General features: G+C 36.6%; 1 protein-coding gene across 1 annotated transcript in view; it reads right to left on the minus strand.

Moving 5' to 3' along the window:
- The window catches only part of LOC104164710 (trafficking protein particle complex subunit 10-like), a 34094-nt gene extending 20780 nt beyond the window's left edge, over positions 1-13314 (minus strand). Inside the window, 10 exon segments of the mRNA XM_009704130.1 lie at positions 749-825; positions 1999-2113; positions 4040-4186; positions 6421-6668; positions 7713-7824; positions 8863-9058; positions 10790-10986; positions 12113-12248; positions 12959-13040; positions 13248-13314. Coding sequence (XP_009702432.1) covers positions 749-825; positions 1999-2113; positions 4040-4186; positions 6421-6668; positions 7713-7824; positions 8863-9058; positions 10790-10986; positions 12113-12248; positions 12959-13040; positions 13248-13314 — 1377 coding nt within the window.
- Positions 13315-15390: the final 2076 nt, after the last annotated feature.

Consider the following 15390-nt stretch of genomic DNA (forward strand, 5'->3'; position numbering starts at 1 on the left):
ACAACTTTAATGGTAGTACTGCAAATATAAGAAGTTTCAGAGGAAGATTATTTAAAGAAAAAAAAAAAAACCAAACCGAACCCACAAAAACCAAACACACTCTTGTGAAATTTGGGGGGGTGGGGGGTGGGGGGTGTGTGTTTTATTTAACAACCTTTTACTGAAAAACCCAGAAGATCATTGCAATGGCTCCTCAATAACGAAGCTGTCAGGAAATGAGCATGCATATTAAAGCACAATGAGAATTCTAATGTTTCAATCTATGCCAGCTCCAACTCTATTATCCACAGATGTCCCACAGTTTACATAAAAAATTCAACAATATAAACTTAAACCATGTAACACCCATTGCAAGATGCAAGTCTAAACCATTCAAAAGGAAGCTGAATTCACACATCAGTATTCTTCTCAGGAAGATTCAATTAGTTTTCAATTTCAGATAGCAGAATATGGTACTTAGCCATGACATTGGCTTTTTTACTAAGTATAATACTTACAGATAATAACCTCCAACTAATAACTGTAAATATTAAAGTTAATCCAAATATTTGAAACTTAGGGCCCATACAGGGTACCAGTTGTAAAAGAAAACAGCCTTGTTGTGTTCAGTGTGTAAGAAATAACCTTTGATACCAAAATACAGATTCACGTTCTCAATGTTACCTTTCCAGGTTCGAAAAATTTGGCCCTATTCCATCCATAACATAAACAAGCAATACTAATAGAAATAACCAAAATTCATACTTACTAAGTAGTGTTTTTCAAAAGCTTCTACAGATGATAAGGCCTCTTTAAGTTTCTTATAAGGGCTCTGTGATGCATTGGCTTTAGAAAAGAGCAGAACAAGAAGCCTCACTTAGAAATACATTCCTGTTTTAATAACACACACACACACACACTACTTTTTCCTTTGGTAGGAAGTGGAGAGAAAACTCAAAACTAATTTTATGCGGGAAACATCACTAACACTTAGAGACAGATCATGAGTTTCTTCCCCAGGCTGTAAAAGAGGACCACGAAAGGCTGTTTCACAACTCTGTGTGTGCACACACACGAGTCATGTTCAGGGCAGCAGGGTAAAGGCAAGCAGCAATACAGTAACTGTACTAACTTCTCCACACAGTATTTCAGAACATTCATTCAACCTAGAAACACACACAATTGTACTTAAATACCATGTTATGCCAAGATTAATATTCTCACAGCTCCCCACTGCTGGTTTTATAAATCAGCATGACATAAGTATACTGTAATTTAAAGAGATTTTACTACTTTAAACAATGTACTTCAAAGGAAAATGGGTAGCAAGACAAAGTTTTTTTCTGAAGGAGCTTGCTCAATTTAAAAGTCTTTGCCGGACCAAATATATGTCAATATTTCTAGAAGAAAAAAGCCCTCATTTTAAATAAATACAACAGGCACCATAGCACTGAATTAAGAATCATACATCATCATACCCGCAAGAGCAAATGAAGAATCAGCTTGTCAGCTAATGCTTCAAAGATACTAATTGTTCTAGCATATTTAACATCTGAAAGCTTCTTCCCTTCAGAAATATCTTCGTGAGTGATAAAATCCACAAGGAGTAAATAACTTTGATTGTTCAGCCACATACACAGTATCACTTCAACTCAAATGATATCACTTTGTAGCTCCAGTTGCAGGTTATCTATTTGCATCAGCTCAAGGATGCTCCATTTCTTTTTCAAATAGTTTTATTTTTAATAATAAAATAATTTCATAATTATTTTAATATTTTTAATGAAAGCATTAGGTGAAGTATTAATGGAAAAACTTATACTTGCAACAGTAAGGAGATGCATTGATAATTTAAAGTACTAGACATACATTAAAAGAACTTGTAAGAGATAACAGAGTTCTATCAACATTTATATATATATAGCAACACTGGGAAATTACTATTACTGATGTATTTATATGCTATGTTTTTAAGACAATGTCAGTTATTAGAAAGAACGCGTACATTCCCAGTAATACCTGTTTCAGGGCGTTCTGCTCCCAACCCTGCTAACAGATCGACAGTTCTGTTAAGGTCTTCTGAATTGGGTCCCTTCTCTGACACAAGTCCACACAGATAACCCAGAGATTTTAACTATAAGAGAAACCAGATGCTTGTTTTCAATAGGCTACAAAATCATAGAATTCTATTCTATTACATCGCTCCTACAATACATTTCCACTGCTGTCATATTATACTGTTTATAAGATCTGTATTAAAGTTGCTTCATGGGAAGAAAGTAGAGAATCTTTCAAAAGTAACTGTTATTCTCACAGTAGAAATCAAGTTTATTAAGAATTAAGTTGCATGCAAGTTACTGACTCAAATATCATTGAAACAGACGCGTATACACACACGTCCCTACATGCCCAACACCTAATCAGAACAAATCTTTCTGGTTTTCCATATAAACATGGACAAAGCTTACGATGTTTGGCAGTTAACACCAAAGATCACTTCTAATAACTGTGTCTGTATTCTTGAAAACTATACAATCAGGAAATGCAGGCAGGCTCCAGTACACTGATTAGACAAGCTCACAAATTCACCCAGAGTATTGTATTGAGGCAAAAATCTTCCTGAAAAAGAGATCATTAGCACAGCTAACGGTGTTAAAACAGTGCCACACAACCACCATAAAATCCCTTCTAGACAGCAGCTGGTATGCTTGATACCGAGAAGTCAGCAGAGGATACTGTCTTAAAGAAGTTCAGTTCTGCTGGTCATCTGGTTAATTCATTTAGAATTAACTCGATTAACTACTAAGGTAAGCCCACAAAACAAGAAAGTTCTTGCCTTGTCATATTACTCTACACTATATAAAATGGGGATGGCCATTAACTTTTTAAATCCCACTTAATTTTGTCCCTAGTTGCTAAATTTCTTTCACTCAGCCCGTTCCACCTTACTGCTACTCATTATCCTACAATTTCTCCCTTTAGCCTTTGTCTTAGAAGAGCTATGAATGGGAGGAACATTTCCAACTCAGGTACACACCTTCCATAGAAACACGTAAGAAGCATGGGAAGAATGTGATTCACCCATCACCACTTTAAACAAGTCTTTGTTTCCTTTATTCTGATTCCCCACCCCCTCCCGCTTTTTTTTTTTAAAACAGTAATTCTTCAAGGTGAAATTGCCTTTCTCTGCTTTTATAATAAGACAAGGGCCTCCTAGGGTCAGTTAGAGGATTCCTAAGTTTACTGAAATATGAACAAACTATGATTAAAATAAACAGAACATACTCTACAGGCTATGCAAACAAGAGGATGAGCTTACGCTGGTCTTCAAAAACACCCATGAAGATCACAGTATGCTATTTCAATCATTTCTGGAGTTTCTCATCTTTCTACGCTGTTTTTCAACAGTGGAAAGCAGGAGCAACCTCAGACACCAACTCTTTCTTAGAAACAGAGTAAGTGGAACTTGAAAAGGCATTCACCTATGTAGGGAAGGAGCTTAACCAAACTGAAAAGGCCACTTTACAACTTTTACTTTATGTTAAGGGGTGGTAACTGAAAAATTGCCAATTATTACTTATTTGCCTCTTTCACAAGCCACCAAGGGTAACACTTTCAGTGAAGTTAGGGGTCTATTACTACCATACTAACATCACGAAGAAATAATGAACTATGTAAATAGATTGCTGTAATCCCTACTTACAATGGTAAATGCATCCAAATTTGGGCAGCTTCTCCTGCTATAACTGAAATTCATGCTCCTTCTCTCTGTCGACATGGACTGAGCTCATTCTGGAGTTTAATTAGCCTATCGTTATCAAACTAGTGGTGAGGGAGGAGGGGACAGACAAAGAGGTGAACGCACCCTAGTTACTCCCAGGCCTCGTGTGACAGTGGAAAAAGTGGATATAAACCTGGATGTCTCATCTAGACTAGACTTGAGACAATATACAGAACCCTGTATTAAATTCCACAGTAAAAAGCACAAAATCCATTCCACAGAAACAAATAGTCCGCTTCAAAATTTTAATACCACGACTGCAACACATCATTTGCTTACCTTCTCAGTGGCATAGCTCCATAAGCCAACTGTGTGGGAAACATTTGCATCTATTTGAGCCCTATCACAGCAGCCTTCTATTCTTTGTAAGACTTCCAAACAACTCAAAAATACCCAACAATCCAAAGCTCCAGGAGGAACAGAGACCTGAAGATGAACAGATAAAATTAACTGGGAAATAAACATCAGTCAGATGAGAAAATACTTCAGCAAAATACTTTTCTTGATACCATGCAGCAGAGCCTCTTGGAAGACCTTATTCTAAAGAATACACAAAAACCAGGCCAACTCTCAATACCTCCTGAATAATTTATATATATTAGTTCATAAAACAAGGACAGGTAAGCAACTAAACAGTGATTATATTAACTACATTTGATATATTCACCAAGATGAAAGAAAAAGAGGACTAATAGGTACTAGTACTTGGAAAAATTCCAAAAATTTGGAAACTAAGCCTAAAGAAAGCAGGAAAAATTTCTGAAAATGTATTATTACTTTCCTAAGGAGACATCAGATCTAACTGAGACTAAAATTAAAAGCAGACTAAGAAGTAAATTTTTAAAAAATGAGAGAAATTACTCTAAGTTGCCTTCACAACAGTAAGTTTAATAAGAGGATAAGACACCCGTCATGAACAACTAATTAAAGAAGAGAGATAAAAACAAACAAACCAACCCACAAAGAAAGAAAGAAAGAAAAAAGACCAAGAAGGGATTATCAGTCAGGACATGACAGATAAAGATAGAAGAGTTTGATACTAGAATATTTCAAGAATCAAGATAAAGATGAGCATAACTAAAGATCTGAAACATAATCACAATAAAGGTGTCTCAAAATCCTGTTCATAAACAATGCAAAAATGTTGCTCTTAGAAAGACTATGAAAGTCTTGAAACCCATAATAAGCTAGGTAATTGACCAATGTGATAGGAAAGTTCAACATGCAAGCACAATGCATTAAAAAAAAAAATCTGAACTCTGAAAGAATTTTCAGGAAGAAAAAGATCATAAGAACAGAGTAGAACAGAGTAGTTCTGATTTCTGCTACATGTTCGGTGGTGTCAAGTCACATTAAGAGGTTTGCCTGTACTGAAAAAAAGATCACAACAGGGATAACTACATGGTATGCACAAATCAGTGTCACCGTCTCGCAGCCTGAACACCCGCATTCCCTTTGGATCACCACACCATGACAAACAGCAGAAATACGAGACACTGCAGAGAAGAGCCCCAAACATTGGAGGCAGAGGACAGACTTGGGATGGAGCAAAAAGGGAACTGCAGGAAGTACCTTTAGAGATTTAGAAGGCTGCATGTATTTATTTTGGAAAGGAAAAACCACCATAAAACACACACAAAACTATCTATGGGAATTACATGTTAGTTTTAGAATATATGAAGATGTCAGCAATACATCTGAAGTATATTTTTCTGTTTTTAAATGCAGACGAACAGGTGGAACTTATGGAACTTACTACCACAATGTCAGACAGGCAAAAGTTAACAGCTACTGTTTATAATAGCACAGATAAAGCTAACAGAGAACCAGACACCCACAAGATTAAGAACATGGATGAGCCACAAGGTGAAATCCAGAAATATTCTCATGCACACTACGCTGCTCTTAAAGATGTATTTCAATTCATAGATGCCTGTGGTCATACATGGAGGATGTTCAGTGTACAACATCCCAGATAAAACCTCTTTAGAGGATTAAAAAACACCAGTAGAAACTAAAGTATGGAGGGAGGAGGGGTAAAGCATGGAGGCATGCAACAGGACAAAAAGCTTTGAGTGCTGTCACTTGTTTCTGTCTCTTCTGTCATCGGATGAGGTAGCCAGGGAGACATGCATAACACCGAAGAGCCTTACTGCGCACCAAAAGGAATCACAAATTAAGAATCACAAAAGGCGATCAAAGCAGCATCCAATTTGCATGGCAGTAAGAAGCCCTACTGTGGATACTGTTTCTACTTCAAAAGTTTTTGTTACAGACTACTAGCCTGCATATCAGCATATTAACCACTCTGCCTTATTTTCTTCAATACAACACTGTTATAGATTTAAATGATGGAAACTATAGTTCATAAGACTGGTAATAAATCCAGTAAAGAAGCAGACAAATCACCTACCAGCTTAAGTAGTCAACTTTCCAGGTGAAGACTAGAATACTTTAACTAAATACAGGTTTGGTGTTCCTATGTGGTGTCTCCAAATTTCTTTCCAAAGACATACGCACGATGAAACATTCAACTCTAGCACTGTTATTACAGCATCACTTTGATAATTCACAGCCAGTCACTGACACATAAACTTCAAAAATTTTGTTAGATCATCATAAAAATCATTCACATAAAGGAATACATTACACAGACTCACTTCTAATAGCTTGAGTTCTTGCACGCAGTTGTGAAGAAGCTCCAGTGCTCGCTGGGAAACTTCCCACGGCCTCTGCAGGAAGATTAATAACGTGCACTGGCGAGAAAATAGGTAACTACGCAAGTCCAGTAGAGTAGCTTCTTGATTCTGAATTAGCTCTCTCTTCTCCATGTCTATTGGTTTTCGGAGAATTAAACCATTCCAGCTCCTCACTGGCTGGCAAAAAAACGTCAGCCAGTTTGCACCATCTAAGTAAATAAATTTAATATCCAAGAATCAACCACTGCTTTCTATCAAAGCCTCCTCTTCCTCCCTCCAGAGGTGGTAAGCTGGCTTATTCTTTCTAAAGTTTATCACATGGATAAATGACTTAATGTCTTATCTTCAAAAACAAAACAAAAAAACATCAGAACTTCCACAGCCAAGTAAATAACTGAATTTCAGAACATTCAAACCCCATAGGCATTTAGTCTTAATTCCATATTTGTTATTAGTATAGTGGCAATCAGTTTTTAATGTATTTCTTAGCAATTATAAGCATACCCGAAATTCAAAATAAACAAGCTTTATCTACTTAAGTATTTCTTACTCAGCTATCACGGACAGATGTGCCCCCCCTTTCAGGTATAGCATTAGGTTCAGTCAGGACAAATATATTTCACTGCAGTTACTCCTGCACTATATTTTCACCCAATTCATAACACACACCTGATTAAAGCTGTTCTATAACCACACATGCTTTACCTCATTAAAACAGTTTAAAGTTATTTGATACTTCTTGCACAGTACTTTTTCTTGAAGAGAAAGTTAAATCTTCTGTAGTGCAGATTAAGGACATATTTCTATTCAGTTTTCTAGTGATTATCAAACGTCTCATGTAATTTGAGGCAAAACTGAGCACATTTCTCCAGGAAGCTCTTTATTGAATAACTTAGCAGTGAGCTGTGAAAACAGCAACTGTATCTCAGCCAGATCGATACTTAGGTAATTACAGAGTTTCAGGGCTGTGTTTGTAACCATCATCAATTACGAGCAAAACGCGGGTTTTCATTAAAAATTCCTTCTAAGCCTCAGAGATAAAAAACCAAAAATTTAATAAGACTATAACTGATGTACATTTGAGTTTGCATACAGCATAAAACAAGAGCACAAACTGCCTAGTGCATTTTCACTGCAATGTACTATTTTTTCTCCCAAGTACACATATATTACACAAAGCACTGGGATGTTTGTGAAAGCACAGTGAAGAAATTAATACACTTAACATTTATTTAACATTTTAAGACACTTACCACCAGCCCCAAAGTTGACAACATATTGAGAAAACAAGGCATCCAGTTCATCATACTGCACTAGTGCATCCTCAAATTGCTGCAGCATCTCAAAGACAAAGGCCAGTTCCTCCTTTTGACACACAAGCAATATAAGGAGCATGTTACTGATACTGGTCAGGTCTGGTATTACAGCCTGCCCCCATCCATCCATCCAGCTCCGGGAACTACTTTTTCCAACATTATTCCCCTTCCAGCATTCACACATACCGGAAAACCCACCACTGTAGCAGATGCATCATTTCTTGCTAACACAGGGAGGTTCACAAAAGAAGATTAAGTCACACAGCTATGCCAGTAAATTCTGTTGTGTATCCAGATCCTGATTCACTACAAGATACTGTTCATACATCTATTAAAAGTTTGAGTAAAAAAAAAAAAAAAAAAAAGGCAAAAAAAAAAAAAATCGCTGAAGACTCATCTCCCATAACAGTAAGAATTATTTCCCCTCTGTTTGCACAGTGAAGGCACCAATTGCAGTATCAATAAAGGTTCAGTTGTACACAGAGAAGAGAGCTAAAGTGGGAAGCAGAAAAAAGTCTGAGAATTAGATATATCATATGCAAGAGGTAGTGCATGAAGTCAAAGGAGACACGAAGATGAGGTAGAATTGGTGCGGAAAATGGTACTGCACAGGGACCAGAAAATTCCAAAGGAATCAGGACCTTTAATTCTATTGAACAGGAGCTTCTTGCTTTTCCGTATACCAGCTAAAACAAAGATATATTTAGAAATACAAAAAAAATAGAATTCAAGGCATTTTACAAGTTTGCGTCTCCGCACAGGCACAGTAATGAGATATTTACCCACAATTCAAGAGCAACTACTAAAACTCTTTCCAGATGCAGTTTGCTTGCTTCCGTTAAGGTTCATAAAATTTTGACAGGCCTGGAAAGATTCTGCTTCTGTAATAGCACTGTAATACAATGTAACACAAACCTGCTGCAAGCAAGAGCTGAAAATGCTGCTTTTATACCGGTCATCTTATTTCCTGCCCCTACGCTCAAAAAGTGAGTGGAACATTAAAAGTACCAAAAAGTCAACTACAACAACAAAATGCCATTATTAAAACTAGGACTCAGTACTTCCCTCAATAAAAACAGACTCTTACCTGGACCATGAAATACTCGCAGAAGCTCCACCCTGGCTCAGTCCTTTTCTCTCTCAAAGTTCTCATGTCATCTTCAAACTTGCCTAAGTTTTTGGTAAAAGACATGAGAAGCAACGTCCTGAGTTTGGTCAGGAAGGCATTCCAAGATTCCTGAGAACGGGAAGAGTCTTTCAAAGGGTCAGAAAGTACCACACATCTGTAAAGAGATTGATAAAAACTATGTGAATTTCATGTTTACCTCCTCAAAAATATAAATGCACATTTGAATACTGTGCACACCTGACAGATTCAGAGTGAACAAAATTTAGCTTTTCATTCAACACTAATCAGAGACAAAAACCAAGGTTGAGAGTTATGTTTATTTGGGGGCAGGTATGTTGAGGTTTTGGGTATTTTTTTTTTGGTTGGTTGAGGTTTTGGTGCTGTTTTTAAAACTTTCCAATGTATGTTTAAGTCTGCGACATACTTTGAGAAGAGTTAAGTATTTTCCACAAAATGAGTACTACAAAGCTTTACTTTTTTTAAGCAAATAATGGATACAGTATTCTAATTACTTAAACATAAGTAATGCTACAGCTATCAAAGAAAAAAAAAAAAGTCCGCTTAGCAATACAAATCAGCAGAACGGTAATTATAGTTACTCCTGGCAAGGTTTATGCAAGATACAAATCAAGATCCATTAGATCACATATAGTCAGCCTTTCCTCTAAGTCATTTAAAATAATCCTCCATAATATATTCTTACAGTATCTCAATTTATTTTTACACATCCTATGTGCTGAAACTTCCACTGCTTTTCTCAGAAAATAAATAAATAAATAAACAGATCTCATTAATTCACAAATAAATTAGCCTTTTTTAGAGCATTTTCTTTCCTTGGTTTTGCTATCACAATTTAGTAACATTCACAAAACTACCAATATCTCCAAAGGAAGGAAATCTCTCACCAAGTAAAATACCATTTCTGGTTAGAAAAGTCATCTTATCCTACAGCAAAATAATTAAAGCAAGCCAATCAATTGGTTAGAAACCAAAAGTAAAGTGAATCAGAGTTGCTCGAACTATTTGCCTAAATAATCCTGTAACATACCAAACACTGTCTAGGTACAAAGAAAGTGCTGCTGACGTACAGCATGTTATAACACGCTGACCTGGTGGTCACTGTCAGCTCACACCAAGGTACAATGAGTGCTTCCATCTACTCTTCTCAACTTCAAATGTTTATCCTGTCACTCATTCTTAAGGGAAAAATCTCCTGTTTAAATTTAACTTTTAAGGTTAAAAGAAAAAAAATGTAGTATGTAATAATTCAGTGCAGTGTTTCAGAATAAGTCAGTATCTATTAAAGTTGGTTTCAAATGAAGATTTGTGTATTTTGACTTTAATGAAAGCAGAAACAGTTTCATACAGCCATTATTGTTTTCCTTAGAATAAAAATATCTGAAGAAACTGACTTTAAGTCAAATATCTCATAAAGAAAAGGCAATTAAGTGAAAGGTAGAAAGTACAATGGTAAAAAATAATCCCAATTGGCTTCACATTCCCCTCTCACCTCATTCCCACTACCTGTAATTCTGGTAACACTGTTGCAAGTACCTAGGCAAACAAAAACCCCTGAAGTTCTAAAAATTGATTGTTACCACACTGTTCCCCTTAAACCTTTCTTAGCCAGGAGGAGATACTTGAAAGCTTTTTGAAACACATTTCAAAGCCATCACGAATCCAGGAAGAACTGAAAATAAACTTCTCTCTTTATTGCTTGGGTCAGTCTTCTTCAAAGCACTGGTCTTACGGTACCACCAGGTTGAATGCTGGACATCAAGGAAAGTCCTTGCATGAGCAAGGAATCTGTTACACAGGGAGCTGAGTTTTTAAATCGGCACACTACCCAAAAGGCTAAAATGTTTGCAAGTAAAAGAATGCTCACCTGTCACTTTGTTTGTTACAGAAGTCATTTCTTATTTTATCTACTATAGAGGTTCGGGGAAGGATATTTGTTTTATTCTTTTTCTTGGCATCACTCTCCACTACCACAATTAGCCAGTCCACTGAGTTGTGAGCTTTGAGAACATTCTGCCACTTGGTGATGTCATCCTTGACTGTAGTTTTGTACACTTCCGTGTCCTGGGATGAGAAGTGGTGAATCATCAAATCAAACAGACATTCTGAACAATTTCAAACGGCAAAATTTGTTCCAACAGAAGACAAACAGAAAGACATATCAAATAGAATTGGTGACAATAAGTTCACTTACTGAAAGAAATCAAATGAGGTAAAGTATAGCAAGGGTTTGGTCCTCGAACTTAGCTTCTTTCTAGTATTTTGGTTAACAGTAAACATATCTTAGTATTTGGTATATTATCATTCCTCAGATTACTGAAATTAAGATTTGTAAACATAATTTAAACTCTTATTTTACACATTCTTGCACTTTACAATAAAAACATGTTTGAAATTACAAAGCTGAACTGTTTTATTCTCACCTAGTAATGGAAATGTGGTATTTGTGCCTTCTAACACTGCTCAAACCTTAGGCTGTTTTAAAGCTTTTTCATAAAAAAAAAAAAAAGAAAGAAAGAAAAAATCAAAACCACACAGAAGCGTTCTTTGGCACTTTTTTGGCTTCTGGGTTGGTTTTAAACAGATCAATTCAGACAACTCTTAAGGCTGTTCTGGATAGTTTTTGATTGGTCACAGATCATGTGTCACTTTTATCCTTCACCTGGATAATTAATTCATAACAGAGGCCAACCAAAAAGCAGTGAACTGTAGATAAACAGGATTAAGACATTCCAAATCTTCCCAGTTTAGATTGCTGACATATATCAATACCTGACACATATGGAAGATGCACTAAAGAAAAAAATGCATATTTTTAAGATTTAACCTCGTGAATAGATCATAACTGAAATACTCTAGCCACATTTCTGTATTATGAAGCAAGTGTGCTGTGCTACCGCAGTAACACTGTTAAATCCTGGGGTTTTTTTCGTGACAAAGTACCGAAAGTAGGTTATTCAAAAGCCTGTGCTCTTAGTGTCAAGCGACATTACAAAGAAATACTGCTTATGGCAAAAAGTACTCAAACTAAGTTTTGTTTTCAATAATATTGGGTATGCATGCTTATGCAATGCAGACTTAATTGTTCAAACAAGCATGAAAAGCAAATGAAAAATACCACAGAGCACAAGCAGAAACTCATTTTTAAATAGGAATACTCAGTTTTTCGTGACATTTTCCTAATACTTACACAACATTCTGTCCAATAAATATGAAGAAAGGGAAAAGTCAAAAGGGCCTTATTCCCCTCTTTGGGTAGTAGCTCCTCTTTAAACTGAACAAAGTTAGATTCTAGATGAATCATCTTCGGAGCACGGCCATAAGACCTACAAAGTTTAAAAACTGAAATTAGTGCATGAGACATACATAGAAGAATATAAAAATGAACAAGTATTTTGGGGAAGAGGAATAAACTGAAACACTCTGGTACTGGAAACTCACAAACTGCGCTTACTGCAGTTTGTATAAAGTTAACTAAAATTTGGTATCGCTTGAAATGAGATAGATGCTGCTTTTTGCAAGAACAGGAGCTAGAAGCTTTTCAGCTTTCATACAACATTTTCTGTATCTCTAAGACCTCTAAAAGTAGAAAATTCCAAATAAGAACATTTGCAAAATATTTTTTTCTAATCAAAAAACAGTGTGCCATACCGAACTCTTCGCAGGAAAGAACAGCTAATTCCACATAAATTCTACCTACATTCTCGTTGAGAAGAAAGCATGCCACTTTCAGAACATGGCTGCCAAAGCACATCAGAGCACACACCAAGACAAACCCACAGACCACGAAACCAAAAGAGAAACACAGCATTACTATCATTTTTCAGTAGGTGAGGTTCAACATAATTGATGTGTGGAAATGATCATCCTGAAGTGCACAACATTACCTCGATTATCCAAGTTCTCCTCTCTTCAAGTCAGTTGCTATATTCAACTCCATTTATGGTAAGAGCTTCTCGGAGCACAACAAATACATGCTTACCTAAGTCTAAAAACACACGCTGAAACAGTATCACAGAATAAAATGTAAGTTTACCTCCTCCATTCCATGGGTTCTCTAGGAAGCTGCTGAGAAAGCGTAGGATATAAGGAAGTAAATAAATTCTGATCTCCAGCACCTAAAAGTGAAAGGCATTAATCTATTACGACGTGCAAATTATAGAAGAGATTAATAAGTTATACTATTACTGGTTTGCGGTTTCAATAAAAAGATGTAATTTTGTCTGCTCTGTGGAAACCGGACTCTAGCACTGAACTAGACTTATTTAAATCACGTGCTCTCATGACCTAAGACAACACTTCAGCAAGGCACACAATACATATACCGTTATAACTTCCTATTACTATTTTCCACATAGCTACATCATCCATATACCAAGGAGTATCATCCATATAGCCGGTCCAACTCTAAAAACTAAACAAGCAACTCCTTAGCCAGAGTCATTGGCTAAACAACGTATACTTAAAAAACCTCAAGAATTTAGCCTTCACAAACCAGAAGACTGGTTAGACAGTGGTTCACATCCCTTCTGCAGCTGGGCTTACCATGAGAAAACTAGCATTAGCACATGCTCTGTGCTTTATTGGGTTTGATTCCCTCTCTCCCCATCATTCTGGGGCTGCTGTTAATACGAAGCCGGTCCCTGACCATCACGCTCTTGTTGCTGCCTTCAGAAACATCAGGTCTGTTAACACGGTGTGGAACAGGGAGCTATGGCTGGAGAAACACCCGACACCCTTTCTTCTCCCTCCCACCAGGCAATCTCATCTCCTGGCACATCGTCAGCAGTATCTCCACAGTAGCTTAGCACACTTTAGTTTATCTTGGAAACCATTTTTTAGTCCACTCACCTTTTCCCAATTTTCTCATATACATTATTTTGATTACCAACTACTAGCATAATTCTATCACTGCACAATAAAAAAAAAAAATCTAAAAAAAAAAATTTTAAAACTCTGATTAAATGCCAGAAAAAGCAAAACCAGCTCTTCTGACGTCTGATCACAATAGCTATTATTCAGTGATACAATTTTGAATAGTTAAAAAACAAAATGCAAACAAAAAAGCCACTCTACCATTAGTGCTCTAGCCTTAAATGTCCAGAAAGCACTTTATGCTTGACTCTTCACCTTCATCCTGTTCCATCTGAATTAAGCGGACCATACCAAATTTTATTTAAGACTATACACAAATGTCTAAAATGACTACTGAAACAAGTGTTAGTCATATTGTTAATGCCGTCTTATACCAAGTTATAACATCTCTATGAGCTCGGCCATGGAGAACAGTCTATTGATTTGCAACTCATTACTGCCCATAAAAAGTGAAACATGGCTTAGCGATTTAGCAACAACATGATGACCACATCAAAACGATAGCCCATGAAGCTTGGAGCCTGACTGAAAGAATGAACCACGTATTTTACCTCTAGAGCATAACAAAGTGCTCTTTCTGTACTGCACCTAAAAATCGAATTTATGCCACAAAAAAGTTTCAAAATTCAACATCTTAAATAAAAAGGACTGCTCCAGAATACAGAGCAACTACTAAATGATAATGTTTAAGAAGCCTGCTATTCCAGACAACTACATCACATTACCAGCTTAAGAAAGGTATTTTAAAACCAGTCAATTTTTCCTCCTGCATTGGTTTTGAGGGCATATAAAATACTTGTAAGAATGTGTTCTATAAGACAAAACTGTTCTCTAGGATTAGAAGAAAAGGGAGAACAGACCTTCAATGCAAAATACATCAGCTATCTTTTGAACACAGACCAAACCACATATTACAAACACCCAAAGGGCTATAACATTTCAGGTTCTTCTTAAGTAGACCCTGCATCTACTGTAATCAGCACGTTTGAGAAGCTCAAGTCAAGAACACTAAAAATGAAGTTATCGGCAGACAACCCTAGCACAGCACTGACACAGGACAAACATCGGACTAGTTAGTAGTACGGACTTGTAAGGACCATACGATGGGCAAGATGCACATTAAATTGTTAACTGCTTGCGACTGGACTGCGGGGAGGGAGGGGAGCACCTCACAGCAAGTAGACAAGTAAGAGCCCAACCTTCACAAATCACAGAACAAACAATCCTGAAAGATCGCTCTAGTTTTGGAGTGGTGTTGTGCAAGATTCCTAGGACTCAAGAGACCTTAAGCATGGTAGAAGTCTCATTCTCTTCTGTATATATGCCTCTGAAGCATTAGTCGTTGCTGCGTCCATGATCTACTTTCCAAAATACTAAAAAAAAAAAGGGGGGAAAAAAAAAAAAGAAAAAGAAGATAACAAACTACACCACTACAGGAAGTTTTGCTTGTATCAGACTGAATTCTACAAATTTTGAATGAAACATACCAAAACCATAAGTAACCCTTGAACTTACTTCAAAAAACCCCAAAAGCCTGCATAAAAATCTGAGAATTGCTTCAAAGGTTCTGCTGTAGGTTTTTTGTCGTGGGTT

The sequence above is a fragment of the Cariama cristata genome, unplaced genomic scaffold, assembly GCF_000690535.1.
Source record: "Cariama cristata isolate BGI_N322 unplaced genomic scaffold, ASM69053v1 scaffold39917, whole genome shotgun sequence".
In the NCBI taxonomy this organism is placed as follows: Eukaryota; Metazoa; Chordata; class Aves; order Cariamiformes; family Cariamidae; genus Cariama; species Cariama cristata.